This window comes from Tetrao urogallus, assembly GCF_951394365.1.
Source record: "Tetrao urogallus genome assembly, chromosome: 6".
NCBI classification, from domain to species: domain Eukaryota; kingdom Metazoa; phylum Chordata; class Aves; order Galliformes; family Phasianidae; genus Tetrao; species Tetrao urogallus.
In genome coordinates, this window is record NC_136819.1 from 17,673,614 (window position 1) to 17,695,534 (window position 21,921).

The 21,921-nt window shown below is 49.6% G+C and overlaps 1 protein-coding gene across 1 annotated transcript; it reads left to right on the forward strand.

The window, feature by feature from the left end:
- Positions 1 to 6,954: 6,954 nt before the first annotated feature.
- On the forward strand, positions 6,955 to 20,011 carry CCND1 (cyclin D1; the record flags this gene model as incomplete). The annotated part of the gene is made up of 5 exons (XM_079537813.1): positions 6,955 to 7,152; positions 8,639 to 8,854; positions 9,325 to 9,484; positions 14,651 to 14,799; positions 19,856 to 20,011. The coding sequence occupies 5 exons, from the start codon at positions 6,955 to 6,957 to the stop codon at positions 20,009 to 20,011; spliced, it is 879 nt and encodes a 292-aa protein (XP_079393939.1).
- Between the last annotated feature and the right edge of the window lie 1,910 nt (positions 20,012 to 21,921).

Genomic DNA, 21,921 nt, shown 5'->3' on the forward strand with positions numbered 1-21,921 from the left:
TAACTTTTTAATATAAATGAAATCAATGTATTTTCACCCATGTTTTTGCTTTTCATTAAAATGGATCCAGCTGTGGAAACGCTAGCAAGGAAGAGTGTGACTTCAGGTCCTGTTAGAGTGGTGCGTACAATGGTAGTAAGGGGAAATCAATGCAAGACATTTTATGTCCAATACAGGCTACAAATTACAGACCTAGGCAGATGAAATGTTTATAAAAGTCACACATGCAGAGCCATAGTGAAGAGATAATAAAGGAAAACTATACCAAAGTCCAAGTTCTTCAGCACTTGTGATCTTAATTAAAGAGTAATGTAATCAATCTGGTGATTGATCATACACTTCTTATTGGAGGAAAACAATAGGCATTCCTACCAAAGGCCCCAGTGCCCATTTTGCTATCAGTCTGTCTAATTTCTTTGCCCTAAATCCTTCCTGCTCTAAAATATCTTCACAGGCACCCGTGGACTTATATCAAGATAAGATCATCTCAAGGAGAAAATTGCAAGATACTCTAACACCTACCTGGAGTCAAATAAATGGATTCAAAGCCATATTCCTACACGGAGATAAGAAATCTGAATGGCATCAGTAGCGCACAGCATTGTATGCATGAACTACGTGTTCCTGAGCTACGTGTTCCTTAAGGACATTAAACTTGCAGTCCCTCAGGTGAGGGCATGAATTATCTCCTCTCCCAGCAGTACATGTGGTGGCACGAGGGACACCAGCAAGGGACACCGCCGCTCATCCTGCTTCACAGCACCACCGCTGCAGGCAGTGGAGGGTCTGGAAAAGATGAAGCAATCGCCTGCCACAGCCAGGAAGGGTAAAGTGGCCGAGAGTTTGTGCATTCAGATCCCTGTGGGAGGATGGGAACAACCTCTCCAATCCCTCCTCCAGGATCCTGGCTTTACTGCAAGAATCCAGCCACAAAGCTAAGCTGGTCTGTTTACCAACGTAACAGTCAGAGCAAGAGCTTACATCACACTGGAGCAAACAAAGCCTGGGGGGAAAGTACCTCTAACTTAAAGTATATTCTGATGTAAGAGCTAGCAGCATTTCAGGGTCCCTTTGTAATAAACTCCCACGCTGGAGCCTTAAGCATTAATGGTCTGTGAAAGTTATTATTTGATGTTTTTAGCATTGAATTTCATTCTGACAAGACTTTGTGATGCATATTACAGAAAAAATACTGTTAACCTAATCATATTAATACCAAATCTTTGTAATGTAATAGCCTCAAACATTTGGAGCAAGGCATAAACCTGACTTTTCATAAATACAGAAAGACAAAAGTTTTAATGATGTTATTTTCCTACTGCTTCCCCAACTCCATCTGTTAGAGTCACTAAGACCAAGGGCCATCATTCCACTCTTTTACAGACAGAAGAGTGGAAAAGATGCTTGGCTTCCCAGGGCCTAATCCTGCACTTCTTATTCCTGGGGACAGTCTATTCAGGCATTACAAATTTGTCTTTGTCTTTCTTCTGTAAGACATGCCTGGCATAAGTCGTGTCTGAAATAGAATTCCTGATTTCTGCTGCTGCTGGCAGTTTAAATTATTAAGAGGAATTTTAAAGTTCTTTTTAGGTTTCTCACTTTTACGTTAGAGTTTTCCTTTCTGCATTTCATTTGGTTTTGCTAGTCTTATTGGAGTCATTTTTTCTTTCTCTTTATTAAAATGAACTCTACCCTGTCTGCCTTTGATGAACTTCTAAATCCAAAGGAAAGAAAAAACATACAGGTAGTAAATACTCTGAAACATTTATCTATGCGTATACTTCAGACAAAGTGAATCAGCATCCTCACATTGTCAGGAAGGGCCCTTTAAGCTTGAAACGAGAACAGATTCTTTCAAACTTTCCCAGAGAATAGCAGTGACCTTGCAGATCAGATAACCCATGGTCTACAAGAGTTCAAATATGTCATCAGGACTTTATTTTACTGCTCAATGTTCCTTGGCCTACTTGTTCAAATCGGGCTAATTCCAACCTCCACCTCCCCCCCCTCCAAAAAAAAACCCTACAGGAGCTCACAATGCCAGCCGAGCAGAGCTGGGTGCATGCAGGAGCAAGGATAATTGAGGCCGTGTGTCAAAAGCTGGACTGTTGATGAGTGACTACAATCTGATGGATACAACATATTAAACCTAATGAAGATACTTGTTCCCCTTTATTCATTCTCTAGCAGGCTGCAGCTCATGAAATCCAACACGGACTTCATGTTTCTACAGACATTAACTCCAGCACTTCTCCGCTGACTCTGAGACTTCTTAACCGAGACTTCTCCTTCTGTTTTTATAAGAAGATAAATACTTCCACATCTTGCTGGGGAAGCAACCAGCGTTGCTTCCGATTTGTTGTTGTACCCATGGCATTTGTCTCATGCAGCATGAGCTATCGCAGGGAAGAAAACCAGGAGAGGACCAATTCCTTCCAGCAACACCAACTCTCTAGATGAGTTTAGCCTTGACTTCAAACTGTACCCATCGGCTCCAGCTCAGCAACATGTATTTTATTTTTGAGCACATGAGTAGTTCTGGCCTACTTATATGTTTTGCATATGTTTCAATCTTTTATTGAATGAGCTTCTAAATCATTTGAAATCCAGCCCCATTTCCATCACTGAAAACCATTGTATTACATCACTGGATTGCTCCAGAAGTAGAAAAAAATATTCTTGGTATTTCTTGAGACAGTTTTCCCGTTGTTATGCTGCTGTTTTGCTGGGATTCAGCTTGAGTAAATGGTTCCAGCCCCAGTCTGAATTCAAAGCCAAAGCTGGGATTTGATGAAATGCTTGGGTGCTGGACTAACCATACTGTAACTATATGCGGATTTTGGAGAGGAGAGATAAGGTGAGGGCTTCCAAACAAAAATGTAGCCATTCCCCTTTTCCAGATCCTCCCCTTGCCAGTGCAGTATTCTGGGAAATTGCCTGTGTGTTTCAAGGCCTGCTGCAATCAGCATTCGTGTTATGGCACGAGGCACACAGCAGAAGCTTGTGCATGGCTAACTCAGTATTTCAGGTTGGAACTACGTATTTTTTTTGTGTTTGTTTCCCTTTGAGCGTCTGAAGTCTTGCTTTTGAATGTCCTACCACTTCCCAGAGACAATATGTCAGAGGACCCCAACCTCCCTGCATCCATCCATGTGTTTTCATAGCCCAGTGTGACTTTCACTAGAGGATCCCAGGGTTATAGCCTCTCAGATTTCAGCAGTGTGCCTGTTATCATCGGGTGGATGGAGGCAAGATGTGCTGGCAGAGCCTCAGCCTTTCCTGAGAGACTGGGGACCCTACAGCACAGAGAACAGCAGACTGCTTAGCAGTTCTTCATAGGCCAAGACAATGCTAGTAGCACAGAGAACCTTATTCTTTGGAAACAAAGCATCTCTGATTTAGTTATCAAAACAGGCATTCATGTTTTATTCAGGTTTTTTGCTTTAATCCATCTGAAATGTAATACCTGTTAACAAAGATGTTAACACATCTTTGCCTATTCTTTTCCCCCCAAGAAGCTCCCTCAGTTCAAGGTTGTAAGTCTGAGCAATTTAGTAAGTGATGTAAATACAAATGAAAATTAGCCAACAAAAGAAATTCAATTGAGTCAAATAGGAGGCTATTATCATACCTCACATTCCCTCCTGCCCTAGCACAGGTAAGAACCAACCGCAGGGGATTGAACAGCTATCTATCTGCTCACACAGTGCACTCTCCCAGGCTATAAAGGGTACACAAAGATGGAACTCTAAAACGATGCATATCCACAGAGCTATGCTATTCTGTGCCCATTTTTAATCAAACTGAGCTGCACTGTGAACAGATAAAAACACAGCAGCTACCACGAGCAGATCAAATTGATCACACGCATTTCTCTAGTCTCCACTAGGACTGTAATCTCATCTTTCAGGGTTTTTAGTTCTTCACTTCCTTTGCTGGTTTATGACATTCGGAGGCCAGGTTCCCCTGGCCTTGTCACTGCGCCGTTATTTGGATTCCTCACCCATTTAGCGTGGCTGCTGCACATTCCTAAGAGCAGCACCTCAGATCCGCTCCACGCTCGTTTGGCACCCACAGATAAGCATGCATGCATACATACAAGGCAAAAAGCAGCAGAAAAAGAAGCAGTTTATTCGATTGTAGTCATTAATGCTATACATGACAGGTTCAATCCTGCTCCCTTTGATGTCGATGGCAATACCTGCATCGAATTCACGTGCTCTTGAAAAAAAAAAAAAAAAAAGCCTGAGTTTTGCAAATTTATCGTTTTGTCATCTACGCTTGAAATCAGAACGAAAACGCGGCGTTTTCGCCTTGGTTCTGAGCCAAATGATGCACACCAGACCTTCCCATAGCGCTACGCCCGTTGCTCCCCAAGGAGGAGCCGGCACGGAGCCCGACAGACGTGAGCCCACCGCCGTGCGTCCCTCCGGCCCTCGTGTCACTCCGCCACTCCCGTTCGGCAGCCGAGCTTCCCGAAGCGGGCCTGCTGGCGTCAGCGGGGAGGGCTGGGCCGCACCGGCAGGTCGCGGGGTGCCGGCGGGCCGCGGATGCCGAAGGCCGCTCCCCGCGCCTAAGCCGAGCGCGCGGCTCCACGCGGGCGCACAGCGACGCCCGGAGCCGAGACGCAGGGCCGGGTGCGGAGCCCGCAGCCGTCTGCTCTTCTGGGGCCGCTCCCGGCACGCGGCTCCCGGCCGGAGGAGCGGCCGCACGCCACGCCATGCCACCGAGCCGCCTCGTGACACGCGGCCGTGCCGTGCGCGACCACGGGGCCCGGCGGCACGCGAGGAATGCGCGCTCCCGCGGCGGGGCCGGGCCCCGCTTCCCTTTGTCAGCGGGGGCGGCGAGCGCGGTCCGGGTGACGTCATGAGAAAGTGCCGGCTCCGAGCGGCGGTCCCGGCCGCGGGCGCCGCGGGGCGGACGGGAAGGAAGCGGATCGCGGCCCCTCAGCGGCGGGGCGCGGCACGGCTCTGCGCGGAGCCGCAACCGTTAGGGCCGTCGTGGGCCGCTGGCCGCCTGCGGCTCCGTCCGCGCACCGCCGCACTGGGGCGGCGGGCAGGTAGCGGCGGGGCGGGCCCGGCCCGGGCAGATGCGCGGCGGGGGCGGAGCCGAGCCGTCGGCCGCCCGGAGAGGGGATCGGAGCCCCGCGGCGCTCGCCCTTTCGACCAGTCCCCTTTGTGTCGGCGGGACCGGGCGGTGAGATCTGCCCGGCCCGCCCGGTAACAGCCCGGCGCCGCCATTGGCTCATGCTAATGGGCGCTTCCTGCGGCCGCGCCGCCCCGAGCCGGGGGCTCCCCCGGCCCCCGCGCCAGCGCCGCTCCCCGCCGGCGGCACCGCCCGCCCCGAGCCCGGCGCCCCGCTGGGCGCCGCGGGAACCTGGAGCGGGAGGGGGCAGGCGGCGCTGAAGCGGCCCGACTGAGCGCACGTGGGGAGAGCCGCTGCCCGGGCCGGACGGAGCGGGGCGACCCGCGGCCTCGCTTGGTTCCGAGCGGCGCGGGGCTGCGGGAACGCTCGTTCGGCGGCTTCCCCGCGGGTGCGCGGCAAGCAGGCCGAGCTCCGCTTTATAAACGTCACCGCTCCCCGGCCCACGTGGGCTGTGAAAGCGGGAGCACGTGTCCCGCGTGCGGCCCGACGGAAGGGCGCGGGGCGCCTTCGCGCCCTGGCGCCCTGCGGCCCGGCCCCGCCGCATGCAGCCCTCAGCGCCGATGGCGGCCCTCAGCCGGGGCGAGACGGAGGCGAGCGGTCAGCGCGGCGCTGCCGGGGCGTGCGGGCAGCGGCCGGGCGACGTGGGCATGCAGCTGCACACCGGCGTGCCCCACGGCTCTGCCGCACGGATCCCGCGTGGCCCTGCGGCGTGCCCTCGACGGCCACGAGGCTGTCCATAAAAGCCTGGGCCCCAACTGGGCTTATGGCTCGGGCCTCCCGGGCCGCACCTCCTGCCGGCCTTCGCTGCAGCAGTCTCCCGCGGGCCCCAGGCTTCGTCCCGGCCCGGAGATGCTCAGAGGAAGCTTTCCGTTGGGGACGGAGCGGGGCGCTTCCAGGTAGGCGCAGCCCCACGCGGACAGGCCGGCACCCACGTGGGCCTGTCGTGGGCCCGGCCACCATTTTGTGCTCGGCGGAGCTGTGTCTGCTGGCGGCTCTGCACACGGGGCGCTGAGTACGGGCTGCTCCCGTTCGCTGCCCCGCGCCCCTTGGAGGGAGAGGTGCCGGGAAAGGAAGGAGAAGCAGAACGGGGGAGACCCCGACGCCTTTACGGTCGCGGCCTGCAGCGAATTCGGCGGGGCTGGAAAAAAGGAAAAAAATAGGAAGGAGGAAATGGGAGAGCGCTGTCCCCTGGGGATCCGCTCCGAGGCCTCGTGCCCGGCTCGGAGCGCGGCCCGCAGGTAGAGCCGGGCACAGCGCGTGGTGCTGTGCTCCCCTCCCCTCGCCCCCCGTAAAACAAGGCCGAGCGCTCCCCTGCGCCTACAGCCCGTGCATGTGTGTGGCCCGGCCCCATTCATCGCTCGGCTCCCACCGCACGACTCTCTCCATTTTTAAAATTATGCACGAAGCACCGAGGAGACAATTTGGGTTTCCCCCACCTCTCCCCTGCCCTTGAAGAAAGCGAGCCTCGTCTCATTTGCATCTGCATGAAACCCCTGCGCTCTATAAGCCGAGCAAAGGGGAAGGACTTGAAGCCTATGGGATGGCTTTAGGGCTCTGCCCCTCGCTTTTGGCTCTCTCTCTCTCTCTTTCTCATTCTCTCTCGTGCTTTGATCTCTGCTTAACAACAGTAACGTCACAGGGACTATACAGGAGAGTTTTGTTGGAAGTTAGAAAGTTTTTCAGCCTCCAGAGGGCTGTAGCGGCAGTAGCAGCAGCAGCATCCAAGGGACTCCTGGAAGGGGAAGAGAGAGAGCGAGCGAGAGACTGACTCAGTCCTTGAGGAACTGACTCGAGACGAAGGAGGCAGACATGGAACATCAGCTGCTGTGCTGCGAGGTGGAGACCATCCGACGAGCCTACCTGGACGCCAACCTGCTTAATGACAGGGTGCTGCAGACCATGCTGAAGGCGGAGGAGACCTGCTCGCCCTCGGTGTCCTACTTCAAGTGCGTGCAGAAGGAAATCTTGCCATATATGAGGAAAATAGTCGCCACTTGGATGCTGGAGGTGTGTATGTCGCGGGGCTCCCTCCGCGCCGGCTCTGCCCTCGCCCCCCTCCCGCACGGGGCTCTACTGCGGCACGAGGTGCGGCGGCCGCGGGACACCGCGGACGGACGGACGGCGCGGCGGCCCCACGCCCGGCGGCGGCACCTCCGGCGGCTGCGGGCGGCGCGGGGCCGGGGTACGGCAGTGCCACCCGTCGGGCCGCCGTCCCCGAGCCAGGTGCGCCGGGCACGGCCGGACCGCTGCCGCCCCGCCGCCGCCCCGCCGCCGCCCGCCCCGGGCCCCGCAGCCCCCGGGCGCGGGGCCGTCGGGAGAGGCTGCCGGTTATTTTTCGGGGATTTTATTTTAAATTAATATCCTTGTACACGTATGCAAGCGCTGCCCGTGCCAGTATTACGCGCCATCTTTGTTCTTTTATTGCAAAGCAAAAGCGTTTATTAATCGGGAGAAAATTAGAAAGTCCCGGGGAGCGCGCCAAGGGGGGGGGGTGCGGCGGGGCCGGGGCCGGGGGGGGCCGGGGACCCCGCTGGGGCGGCGGGCAGGGCACGGCCGGGGGGCTCCGCGCTGCCGGGGGGAGCCGCGGGGTGAAAGTTTCTTTGTTCGGCTCGAAGAGAGCTCGGGCTGCGGTCACCCCTCAAAGGCGCGCTTGTGCCGGGCGGCGATCTGCAAGGTCGCCTGGGAAAAGCGGGTCGGAAAGGGCCTCGGCCCGAGCGGGACGCGTTTGGGGGGGCCCCCGGCGGGCGCCCCGGGAGCCGGGCTACGTTTTCGTGCCGTTTCCGAAGCGCCGGGCGCTCGCGATCTATTTTTAATTAATTTTTGAAAGCGCGGCGCCGTGCCTCGCTCTGGGAAACGTCGCGCCCGGCCGCGCCGCGGGCGGGAGAGGGACGCGGGGAATTCCACTTCGGGGCGCCTCCCCGGGACCCCCCCGGCGGACCCCGGCCACGGGGCTCGGTAAAGGACCCCCACCGCTTCGTTTTCAGCGTTTTTCCGGAGCCCGGCGGATTTTTTAAATATTTTTAAATATTTTTTGAAAAGATGACGTCTGGGGAAATGCGGCTGGACGCCACCTTTGTGTCTCGAGCGGAGCGGGGATCGCGGCACCGCAGCGAACGGGGGGCAGTGCGAAGGCGGAACGGCCGAGCCCCGGGGCAGCCCGGCCCCCCCCTCTTCCTCCCGCTGCCCCCGCGTTTTCCTGCGCTTTCCCATTTCTGTGCTTTTTTCGTCGTTCGTTTTGGGGGCCGCCGCGGCGGGGACGACGAGCTCGTCCGCGCCGACCCCCCTTCCTCCCACGAATCGTTCGAACGCCGCGTTTCCCCCGCTTGGCCCCCGTGACTTTCATTTTCCTTCGCACCTCCGTTCTCCCCCCGTTTCCCGGCCGCGTTTCTTTCTCCCCCCGCAACCTCGCCCCGCACGGCCCGGGTGGGGGAGGGACGGGCCGCTCTGCGCCGATGCCGAATTTGTTGTTAAACGATCTCCGTCCTTCCCGCAGGTCTGCGAGGAGCAGAAGTGCGAAGAGGAAGTTTTCCCCTTGGCGATGAATTATTTGGACAGATTTTTGTCGTTCGAACCCCTCAAGAAAAGCCGGTTGCAATTGCTCGGAGCTACCTGCATGTTTGTGGCTTCCAAAATGAAGGAAACGATTCCTCTGACCGCGGAAAAACTGTGCATTTATACCGACAACTCCATCAGACCCGACGAGTTACTGGTAATTGCATATTTAATCACCTCAGGCCAAAAAAAAAAAAAAAAGGAAAAAAAAAAATAAAAAGAGAAACAGCCCCCCCCACCAAGCACGCTGATGGGGAAGCCCTTTCTCGGGGCCTGGCAGGGCCGCATCCTCCCGCCTGCACACCGCCCCGTCTCCGCGGGGCTGCGGACCGGCGGCGGATCCCCGCGCCCCCCGCCCCCCGCCGAGGCTTCCCCGCTAGGAGCCGGCGCGGCGAGGCGCGACTTGGGCGCCCCCTGGCGGCCGTTTGGGGTGCGGCGCTTCCCCGGGGTTGCGGCGGGCGCCCGGTCCGGCCCCGGGCGCGCCGACCCTCGCGGGAGGGCTCTGCCGGGCCGGGCGCGGGTAGCGGGGTGCGGGTGCTGCGCGGCCCCGTGTGCACCACCGGGGCTAACCGCGCTTTCCCTTCGTTTCTTCCTCTTCTTCCCCCTTCCTCCCTTTTGTCTTTGCAGCAAATGGAGCTGCTGCTGGTGAATAAGCTGAAATGGAATCTGGCTGCAATGACCCCCCACGATTTCATTGAACATTTCCTCACTAAAATGCCTCTGGCAGAGGACACCAAACAGATCATCCGTAAACATGCTCAGACTTTTGTGGCTCTGTGCGCTACAGGTATGAGCCCTGCACGCTCCGCAAAGCGCGTCGCTCCCCTGCGCACAGCTGGCCCTGGCTCTTGGCTATGGCTAACGTGGGCTCTCGGGGCTGTGGGGAGGGAGCTTAAGCCCTGGTTATTGCCCTTGTTGTTTGTAGAAGGTGGATTACTCTGCACAGGTAAGTGTTTTCAGAAGATACTTCTGAGTTGAATGCATTGGCTGGGGGAGAAGCACCGCTCTTCTCTGTGCAGCAGCACGGGGCGCACGCTGCAGGGCACAATCCCATCGCCTCCACGCACTGGGTTTTATCAGTGCTGGGGCAGCAAGAGGCTCACTGCTCACACGGGGAAATCCTGCCTGCGGATCAGTCCTAAGACAACTTTATAGGCAGAGGGAACAGCTCTGTGTGGGGGTTTGGAAACTTCCCTCCCGAGCCGCCTCTTCCCCTCTGGCGGCAGTGGCAGGAGCCACGCGGTGCGGAGGCTTTGCTGGCGCGGGCCCGGCGCTGCCATCTGCGCCCCGGCCACGTGCTGCGCCGCAGCCATGTGCAGAGCCATGTGCAGGGCCCCGTGCAGGCGCTCACCAGGCTGGGTCCGCAGGGCCCCGATCGTTGGTTTCAAGGGCACCGTGCCTGTGCGCGCCGCGGCTTTGAAGTTCCGTGTTTGCATGCGGAGTGTGTGTGTGCGTTTGTGCGTGCGCCGGCTTCACCCGCTGAACCCTGGCAGAGCGGGAAGGAAAAGCTGTCCTCCAGATCTCGCGGTTCCCACAGACCGGAGCGGAGGAGCAGGACAAAAGAAGTCCTGGAGGGAACATAGATCCTCTGCTCAAATGCGGCGCGTTCGGTGCCTTGGCTGTCAGTATGACGAGACAAATCCACGAATGGCAAAGGAATAAGGAAGAAAAAGCAGCCAAAGCAAATGTTCTTTTGCAGTAGCACGTAAAGAGGAATGCCAGATGCTGTTAGCACCGATAAAACGTAGTGCAAAGGAGATACTGTGCTGCATTAAACGCTAATATTTGTTAGTGGCCGTGTGGAAGATATCAAGCCTGCAGTGGCACCTGGGAAACCTTGGTGGGATGTGTGGTCAGCCCAGTTAGGGGAGCTCGTTTTCCAGATACGGACTTGGCAAAAAGATTCAAGAGACATCTGCAGGTACTCAGAAGAAAACACGGGTTACACAGAGCCTACTGATAGAGGCCCAGAGACAGAACCGAGCCCTCATGGGACGTCTATAAGCACTGGCATCACCCGGCGTGGTGGGGCGGCTCCCACTGCAGAAGCACTGTTCCGGGATTGGGGCGTGCAGCCCCCCAGCAGCATTCACACCACCTGCAGAAGCACCACGGGAAAATCAGACATGCTCTCCATGGCAGATCCCACCAGGTAAAGCTGCTGGGACTCTGAACGTGTAACTTGCTGGTTTTGATGCTACCTCAGCCTCCCCTTGGATATGGGGACAGTTAACCTAGGTTGTTGTGTTGGCAATGACAGGGATGAAAACAAGAGTAGTCCAAAGGTTGGAGACTCGCTAAGGGTCCAGTACTTTGATCTACTGTTGGTGTTGTTATATTTCCTTCTAGGAAGCACATCTAGAGGCTTTATTTAACGCTGGTACAAACCACAGCTGGAGAATGCATCAGTAAATGAGAGCCATGTTCTGGGAGTTCTACTTAGCTTTTGAAAAACAGTGCTGAGCTCACCGGAACTGGGGCCTTCTTTGGCTCCCTACTCAAGTTGGGAATATTTCCTGGGGAAAACGCACACAGAAGGGCTGTCGCTGGGCTCTGTATTTTTATTGTTATTTTTGGATGTTGGGATTTTCTCTACCTCTTGCTTTCCCCACAACTTCTTTGTTGGCTAGTGAATATAACATGTGGCTTAAGTAGCATCTGGACTTTGCTTTGCAGTTGTATTTCCCCCTGCCAAAATGAACCTAGATGGACTGCAAATGCCTTGTGTTGCCTGGATGCTGTGCTGTGGGGCCCAATCCAAAGTCCATTAGAAACGCTGTGAAACTCACTGAAGTGGCCTCGGGGGTGAGCTCAGTATGTCCTCTGCTTGAAGTGCACAGCCCGTGTCCCTCCTGAAGGAGGGGCTCCTGAGAGGAGGCAGCAAAATAATGCTGGCCTAAAAAGTAAGATCTCTGCCAGTTGGCTTAGCAAGGTGAATGCTGTGGAAGTGTTTGTGGATGAGTGTGCATGCGTGCCTGCTCCAGAACGAGAAGGTTACGTCGCAAGGTGAAGTGGAGGGGAATTCCTTCTGAGCTCTCTCTTCGCTTGCCTGGCTGGTAGAAGTGGATTTGTTTGATTAGGTTCAGTTTCGAGAAATCCATTTTCACCAAAGGATGTCTTTGTGCTGTGGTAGGTTTGGGAGAAAAAGAGAAAAAAAAATTTACCAGGGGTTGTTTGAAGTTAACACATAATTGAGCTTAATGAATGGGGCTTTGGCATGGCCGAACAAGGCAGGGATAGCTCAAAAGGAAGCAGGCCTCTTTTGGCCCAAGTTAAGACCAGCGTTGAGGGAGAATTGCGGCTCTATACAAGCATAACAATGAATAGCAACAAATATTGGAGCTTCAGCATTTCATTATGTTCCTCTGGTTATCAAAACATACCGGGCTCCTTTTATATTATTATTATCGCCATTATTATTGTTGTTGCTTTCCTTCTCTCGAATGGAGAAAGAAAGATCTCGCTTTGAAACAACCGGGTTACAATTCTCCTATTCTCTGGCCTTTATAAAATTGGGAGTCTCAAGGTATGTGACCAGTTGGAACCTGTTGCATCTTGCAGCAAGTGATTTATGTTCGCAGTTTTGATTTGCCTCAATGAAAAGATTTTCATTCATAGCCCCCAGCTCTCCAGACGGATGGAACTGCTGCTCCATTTAAAAAGGAAAAGGGGTGACTCGCCTTGTTAGGAATTTTTTTTAAAGCGCTGCAGCGCCTATATGCCTGCTTTGTCCTCCCTTCAGGGTGGCTGGCATTCTTCTCTCTCCTCCCCCTCCCCTCTCTCTCTCTCTCTCTTTTTAACAACGCTGAAGTTGTTTATTCTTTTTGGATGAAGTCTCAGATAGGCTACTGGGGATGTGTGCTTCAATTGATGGGGCCCCCTACCCCATTGTGGCTGTGTCAGGTCTAATTCATCTCACCGAAGCCCCCTTGTTCCTGAGCGCTCAATAGCGCAAGATGAGGCGATGGAGGCTGACAATGATGCCACACTCTTCACTTGGGGGCATCCAATTACAGGCGAGAGGGGCCCCCTGATTAATATGCTGAAATTAGTGGCCTCTGCCACAAATAATTCCTTGTTGAGTTGCAACAAAAAGGCAGTCCATGCTGCTTGTCTGGAGTGGTTATAGGGACAGACACAAACTGGTCATTTAAACTTCATTATCACTTTTCCACCTTGGAAAGAATGAGGGTGTGACTATGAATTCATGTTCTTGTTTACTGCTCCATTTAAAAGAAGAACGCAAATATTAATCCCAAACATGATCTTGTCAGGACAGACTTCATTAAACTGACACATTTTGGCCACGTCCTGTGCGTGGAAAGCAGTCAGTACTGGCGTGAAGTCACTGCCGCCGTACCCCGCTGGAAACCAAATCGTGGTGAGATTCACGTTTGCCTGCTGGAGGCCCTTGCTTCTGGAGCCCACCTGCCACCGCCTTTCAGTGTTTCAGCTGGGAGACCATCTGTGGAAGGCGCATGTTGTCAATAACCAACCGTAACTATCTTGATTTGGGGGAATGGCAGGAGCTTGATCCAAGGTGTGTGTACTTAGCGTCTGTCCTGAAATGGGCGGGTTAGGAAAAGGGGGCAAATTACATTTGCTTTGAACGCGGTGGCGCGCAGGTGATGGCTTTAGACCAAGGTTGGCTTTTTTGCTGGCAGCGCATCACAAAAGCTGGGCCACAATTAACCGTATCAGTTCTAACGTGAAGGTTCGTGGAGTGTGGGGCGAAATGCCCTTGTGAAGGTGGGTACCGGTCTGGGCTACAACAAAGTGTCAGAGATACGTGAACAGATTCAGAGAGGGGACTTCCACAGAGTGGTGGAGACTTCAGCTGCACTGGTAAAACACTGTCACAAAAGTTATTTTACCATAATAAAGGAGATGGATGGTTTAATACTTACACTGTTCCACTGAGCTCTCTAAGCTGTCCATTCCTTTGATTTCATTCAGGGGTTTGACAGATGGTTTATATTTTTTCAGCCCAGAGGAAGTTGTGTTCTGATAAAAGCTGAAGGAATGTATCTCAGGTTCTCGCGTATAATGTGGCATTTCCCTTTCTTCCTCACAAAATCAGATGTTTGTTTTGCGCCGCTTTTTCCTTTTCTTTTCGATTCCCCTCCAAGGTGTACGCTGCCACACATCAAACGCATTCCTGTTCAGCGGAAAGAGTCTTAGCATTAAAACGTGGATTATTCTTATTAAAAAACGCACCCAAACCATGCTAAATGGCAGAGATAGCCCCTTAAGGAATCATGGGAGTGGCTTTGTGGAGAGACCTACAGCACTGCAGTCTGGAAGGGGGCCCAGCCTCTTGTCAGCATGGTGTCACATCAGAATGTAACTGATTGTCCGCCAATTCTTGGGACCCCCGTCACTTAGTTATGCCACATTTACATTAAATCCCTGTTGCCGGGATGGATGGCAGCCACTGACAAGAGACTAGGTCGAGACAAAGCATTTTTAAGATGAAACCTTAATTTAAATATGGATTATCTGCCTCCTGACAGGGCTAAGCGGTCTCTCTCTTCCTTTCTTTTTACTGATGTCGCTGTTCATTAAAGCCATATTCCTTTGTATGTCAGTGCTTGAGACGGCCCAGGGACTCCGCTCGGAGCACACCTAGGGCTTGGTGGTGCACAATACTGGGGAATGGGAGCGGGTTTCCCCTGCGGTGCTGCACCATTACAAGCAAAGTGCTGGGACACTGAGGTCCGCAGGTGATGGTGGGCCACCAGGCGTCGTGCACAGCGGGCTGCCCGCCCGGACCAGTGCTGGCAGGTCGGGGCCTGTGGCAGCTCGGAGCGGGAAGCACCGGCGTTTGGGTGCAGCAGCTGGCAGCTGAAGCCATGCTGGGAGAAGAGAGCGTATGCGTATGGGCAGGCTTCTACAGCAATCATTTCAGTCTTTTTTTTTCTTTTTTTTTTTCCCCTCTTCTTTCTTCATACAGATGTTAAATTTATTTCAAACCCACCTTCCATGATCGCAGCTGGCAGTGTGGTAGCAGCTGTGCAAGGCCTGCATCTGGGGAACACTAACACTTTCCTCTCCTATCAATGCCTCACACATTTCCTATCACAAGTTATCAAATGTGATCCGGTAAGTGACTCTTCTCAGTTGATCCTTCTGCCTTAGAGTTTAAGAACGAATGCCTGCTTGCTGCGCAGTCGCTAATCTGGCAGTAAATCTCGATAAAGGTCAAACCTCAGAGTGCATTTCCTGAAGATGCTCGCTGGTGTTCGTCCCCGTTCTGTGCTGTCGTTACGGCCATTAATAACCGGCAGTTACAGTGCTGCAGTTTGCTGATAGGAACGCCACGTCCAGCTCTGGTGTTCTTGAGAGGCGTATCTGACAGCGCAGAGGAAACCCTGAGCCGAGTTGGGACGATTGCAAAAGCCGTATTTGCTTGTAGGTAATTAAACAGCAGTCTGTGCAAAAGAAAACTATTAAAGACGAGGAAATACTTACTGGGATTGCAATAAATGGACCTCGTGGTATCTCTGACCTTATCTTTGACCATTCTTGAGGCCTTTTATTGTGCCAAGTGGTGTGAAAAAGCCCTTCTTAAAAGAGTTCTAATGATCTAATTTGGTTTATTACGTGCTAGACCTGCACAGTAGCTGGTATTGAATTCCTTTTTGGAACAAATGCTTGTCCCACGACTTTCTGACAAGGTAGATGGTCCTCACAGGACTCTCATTTTGCCCTGCAGCTTCCAGGAGATGCACATCAGTAACTAGCGAGCAATAAACCTTTCATGAGTGAATGGGCCAGGAAGGGAGCCTACAAGGAAGACCTAAAGTCAATGATCCATGTCATAATGGTGTGTGAAGTTGGGGCAGAGTTGAGCTTTGTTTTGCAACAATGTGGAAGACCAATAAATAGATGCTTTTAAAAGGTTCTTGTGAGGTCTCCCAGTGCTGGACAATGAGACAAATAAAGACAACTCTGTGGTTAGGGCAGAATCTTTGAGATGTTGTTATATAATTTTGCACTTTAATAATTTAAATCCGTAGAGAATTTTATCAGTCCAGGTCCATCAGAACTAGTTCTGTGTAACTGGGTGTTGTTGGCGGGATTGAATGATTTCTGGAAAGGTGAATGCATCATAATGAATTACAGCAGAATATTTTACGTTAGATAAACGATGTGAAACAACTGCTGACAAATATTATATCACAGCTTATTATTTTGATCACTTTCACAATGCCTCAGTATTTAGTGCGTTGTTTTTGCCATTTACGTTACCACAGCTAAAGTAGTATGGATCCAGTGCTGAAATGTCAAATGTTATAGAAACCTTAAATGCTGTAAATATCCCACAGCTCAGCTTGGTATGTATATGGAATGCTTTCAGTGAGTTTGGGAGCAGTGTAGGTAGGTCAGCGTATGATTGGCCTCTTCCTGGCACAAGGTGACTGAAGGAGGTACTGAGGAAAAACTCTAGGCTTGCTGTTGCTATCGACAGCATCTGACTCAAACAGAGGTAGTTGTAATCATTCCTGACAGAGCATTCAGGGAGATGCTCTCACACCTTAGAGAACAAGAGCATGTCCTTATATGACTTGACTTATTTGATGACAGCTCTTTTAGAAGAAAATTTAGCAAGAAGAAAACCAATGCTTATTTGTTTTCTATTGTCCAAGGTCGTCATAAGGCCACAACCTGTACGACCTGAACTTAAAGAAGAACTAAGACCTTTGAAAGGAAGTAACTATCTTCCAGCTTGCTTCCACTGCTAAACATATTTACTTGTTAGCGCAGCTAGAGTTGGAAGGTTTTTGTAGAGACTACTACAGAAAATGAGGACCATAAAATTATACTGAATGTAGATTTATGTTGTGTTTGTAATGGAATAAGAATATCTTTCACAGCTCCTGCTTTGGAAAGGGTAAATTGCTTGGTTTTGTACACAGTGTGATTCCCTTGCAAAGAGAGTTTCCTATAAGGCCGGCCCATGTAAGCCTACTGCCAGTGTCTATTTAGCTGGCATCCACGTGAAGTTTGTTACTCCATAGTGATGGTTCCCCTTTGTCAGCCTACATGACTGAAGCCCTTTATACTGATGTGGCTGAAATATTAAGAGTGTGCATTATAACAGCATGGCTAACGTTCTCCCAGATTATCTATTAGCTAGAGCAGCCGGTCTGTTGGATTTCAGGTTATATAATTACACTTTTTTACCTTTAGTCTCACAGAAAGCTGAATCTAAAGTAAAATGGATATCACCTGATTGGAATTCCTTTATGGTTCATGTTTATGTTGGTAGGAGTCCAATTTCCCATTCTGCCTTTGATCAGGGGTAATTAGAAGTCAGATAATCACAATTAGAAGTCTTGGGCTGTCTTCCATCATTCTATTCTTGACCCCATCATCCAAACAGATGGAATTTTACCTGACATTCATTTCCAGGCCAGAAATTTGCTAAACTAGATTAGATTGGGTTTCCATGCTGTCTGTTAGCACATTGGAATTCGTCTCCTGCCTGCCCCTACTCAGAGGCACCTTCAGACATGTGCTTGCTATCCAGAGCAGGTCAGGCAGTAACAAAGGACTTCCAAGCAGCTTCTTTTTTGTTGTTGCTGTTTGTTTCCTTTAGTATCTGACCTTGGAGTGTGATCATGTCTGCTGTGTGTTAAAGGTATTTGAGCACATCACTTAAGCTAGCAAGTCCTTTTTTTTTTTTTTTTTCTTCCACTGATGGTCTTAATTAATCCAGGAAGGGTTTATGACCTTGAACAAACTGTGCGCATTGAAAATTTGGGTAGCGAAGCAGAAAAGTTGTTGGGAGAAGTTATCAGAATAATGCACAAGTTTAGTGTTTGCTTTTCAGCATTGAGAAGTACTGAGAATGAAAACGAGCTTTTATTAGGTTGTTCATGGTGAATTTTGTATTTCGCAGTCATTTTTGCTAGCCCTAAGATATTCCTGCAAACAAACCGCTCATCTGCTAACTAACTGAGTAACTAACTGAGTTAGTTTGAATGGTTTGAAACAAAATGCTTAACACTTAAAATACTGTCCATCGCCTGCAGCACAAGACTGCCGTTCATAAAACTTGTAAGGATAATGCTTTAAAACATCTTCTGCAGTTCTGACATGCTGTACTGTGAGATTTTGACAGGAATTAAAAACATCTGTGGTCAAAAATAACCTTTAAATGATGTAGTTCTAGATATGAATTGGCGGCTGAACTCCAGAGGGAGAAGAATAGGTATTTATAGAAATCCTTTAGAATGGTTTGGGTTTTTAGAACTCAGACATGCTATATGCAAATAGCAGCATCAAAAACGAAAACAGGATTTGCTTTGCTCTGAAAATAAATTGGCTTCTGTTTGGAACCGTGGGCATAGTACCTTGTTATAACAGAATTATCTGAAAAAGTGCCCGGATTTGTAAAAGTGAAAATCCCCGAACCGCTATTCATGTACTGTTTAATACATCTAATTCCAAGTGTGACTGAGGTACATGCTGCAGGACGGGCGAGCAGCAGCCGCACAGACAGGATTGATCTGTCATATCTTGGGAAGGGGTGAGGGGCTTCACAGGGAACTTAGTGGGAAGGCCAGAGGAATGCAGGAGCCAAAGGCATCATGACTTCAGGATATGAGGCGTTTCTTTTTGTCATTTAAAACGCTGTGTGTCTCTGTCAAGAGGAAATATTACACTAGGGTTTAAACCAAGAAAGGTCATAGGTTATGTGTTTTCAGTGAGCTGTAACTGATGGTCTGATCTGCTTAGAGGTAGGATTAACCTCCCTCTCTCTCAGAAAGGCCTCGCAGAGAATTGTTTGCTTGGGTTTCTAATCTTATTTTACCCCAAATGCCATGTGCCCTTATTGGTGGCAGAGGAGATTCTTGTGGTAGTGGAATCAGTGAAAAGCTGGTAGATCACACAAGAAGCCTCTGAATGAAGGCAGAATTGAAACTGGGAAATAAAGAAAACAGCAGGCAGGTCACCCTCTCAGGAAAACAACATTCATTCTCAGTCATGCACATCCTAACACTTTTGACGGCAATTTATCATGGAAGACTGGGTTCACCGCAAGGGCTAACACATGTCATAGGTTAAATCAGAAAAGGCAGTACTGAAAGGAAACTTCAAAGTCCTTCAGACACAGAGTTAAATATGTTGGGAAAAAGCTTACGATATTTGTTGTATAGATAAGAGTAAACAGCACGCTGGAGGAATTTTGGCAAAACAGTGGGATTGTTGTGCCTGTTGAGGCACCAGTTCTGTGCCCTTGCAGTGGATGTGCGTGGCTCTGAAGAATGCAGTCGTAGTTTGCAGGAGGTCGGACAGGTTGAGCTGACAGGCCTTCTCCAAATGGAATTGCTGTGCATCAATAGGTAGACTTGGATGTGCCTGCTCGTGGTGTGCTCAATGGCTGGGGAAGTTCCCCTTTCCCACAGTAGACCTGGTCCTGCTGGGCACTTGCTGCTCTCCATTCAAACCGCAGCCGGTGCACAGCACAGCCATGGCACCTTCCAGAGTCGGCACTCAGCTCCAGACATGGGCTGTGAAGCTGGGAAAGAGCTCTCTGAGCTGTCAGGTGGATGCAGTAGCAAACTGAGAGCGTGGCAGCACCATAGTGATGCTTCTAAAAGATCTCTGCACACTGGGGTCACGCAAGTGGTTAAGTTTTCTCTGTTCAGGTGCTTTTTGAGTTAGAAATCAGTTAGCTAACCCGAGCTGCCCATTACTGCAGATAGTAGCAGCTTCAGTTTTGTGTATCTAAGCATCCATGTGCGTGCCACTTCTGTTGAAGAGCTTTCTTATCCAAGGTCCTGCCAGGCAGGGTGGCTATTGCCCGTGTCACTACAGGAGTGTGCACCACATCCACGCACGCAGCTCTGTGTGCTGACTCAAGGAGCAAAATGACATTGTTGCCAGAGGAGCACGTGTGGAGCTGCTCACTGAGGCTGTTAAATAGAAGATGGCAGGAGTTACTGCTGAAGGCTGGAGCCAGTTAGCATTCTGCAGCAGTTTGAGTGCCTCATCAATCCTTGCACAGTTCAGCATTGCTCTTCCTACACTCCCAAATAACACGACTGTACTTCTCGTGACGTTTCAAGAAAAGGTATTTTGTCTGTGGTGTTAGTATTTTTCTAAAGGACCCTGGGTCTTTTTTCTCCTCCCGCTTAATCTTCCCTAGGATTGTTTACGAGCCTGCCAAGAACAGATTGAATCCCTCCTTGAATCCAGTCTACGCCAGGCACAGCAGCACAACGTATCTTCAGAAACAAAGACTGTAGAGGACGAAGCAGACCTTTCCTGCACACCCACTGATGTGCGAGATGTGAACATTTAAGAGGACTTCTTCTAAGGGGTTTGCTCGGCAAGAGAAGCAGACAAAGAAAGGGCATCTGAGAAGGAATCAGCATCGGGATCTCCCCCCCAGAAACCCTTTTCTCCAGGACATTTTTATACCAGAAGGGAAAACCAGTCTTGTTATATTTTTTCTTGCTCTGTCTCCCTTCCATCTGTGACTTCAAACAAACAAATAAACAAAAAATACCCCAAAAACTGTCTTAAAAAAGGAAAAAAATAGTATTTGCATTGCCCCCAGGGGTTTGTGCTACAAAAATAGAGGATTTTATACAATAATAATCAACTAGTTTTTATATTAAAGTGTTCTTGTCTGTATGTTGTAAAAATAGGCATTAACACACAAAATGTCTCCAGGGGAGGTATTAGATTTGATTTCTTACATATAAAACCAACCCACCAACCAAGCAACCATTTTTAAAGTAGAAGAGGGTTTTTTTAGATAGTAAATGAAATATTCTTTTTTTTTTCTTTAAAAAGCATAACTTTAACGCAGTTCTAGGCTTTTCTGTATCTTGCTTGCTTATGCATTTAGTCACTTTATAATTCATCTGTAAATGTTTATTTTATTTCCTTAGTTTTTTTTTTTATCCTCTTCACCTTATAAATGGTTAACGTAACCCATAAGTTAGTGTATGTTAGTATACAGCATTATTATATGTTAATCTTTTTTTTTTTTGTGCCTGTGGATTGCCTGTGCATTTGTAGGGTTCCAGCTTAGCGTTGTTGGGAAAGGCCAATGTACTACTCATACGATACTCTATTATAAAGAGAAACCGAAATAGTGACATAATATATTATATTTTTGTAATCTTCATATTTTTGTAGTTACCTGTGTAAAAATGCTGGTCTGACCCCACAGATATTCAGCCTAATTATGGTCAGGTTCAATCCACAGTTTAGTCTTTTTTGTTTGTTTGTAATATTCTAAAACCATTCCATTCAAAGCACTTTCAGTCCATTAGATATAGGAAATACATTCTTTTATTGTGTGGGAATTTTTGTTTTTTTTTTTTTTTTAATGGAATGGTTTGGAAATATATTAAGTGCTTGTTCGCAAACTCAGAATTGCAAAGCAAGTGCATTTAACTATGGTGTTAGAGGAAAGGTGATTTTTTTTTCCGAAGGTTGTGTTCCAGTGAGAGAAATTGCATTCACAAATTGCCAGGATATCTTCCTATCCTTTTCTATAGAAAAGTTGAAGTTTAGAAATCCTTTGGTGCCAACACACGGTTATAAATTAGGGGCCTTAAAGGTTCACGTATAGGACGCATAGTTTAAGGACTGTCTCTAGATGTTTTACAACTGAAGGTTTTTAAACACTAAAATATATAATTTATAGTTAAGGCTAAAAAGAATATTTATTGCAGAGGATGTTCGTAAGGCCAGTATGATTTGTAAAATAATGCAATCGCCCCTTTTTGAAAAAAAGAATCGTTCTACCCTTGATGTCGCAGTTTTAACACAGCTTATTAAAGAAAAAGGACACGCTTCAGAGAACAAACCCAAAACCAAGCAGTCTATTTGGCCCCTTAGACATTTTCAATAGCAGGCTAACCATGAAAAAAAACGCCATAGTTAATAGATATGAAAATTGGAGTACTTGAAAGAAGTTCTTATTCCAGTATATGCCCCATTTTTTTTTTTTAATTTAGCTACAAATAGAAAATTTGCACATCTTGGCTATGTATCTTTTTATTATTATTTTAGGAAGTAGCTGAAGGGACGTGGACATAGCTGTTGAAGTTGATGCTCGAGGAGAATGTGATGGTGAAATGTATGTGAGAAAACTGCCGCTAAGGTGCTGATTGTAAAAACAATACAAAACAAAACAAAAAAAGGAACAGAGAAAAAAAAAAAAGAAAAAAGTAGAAAAAAAGTTAAAAAAAAAAA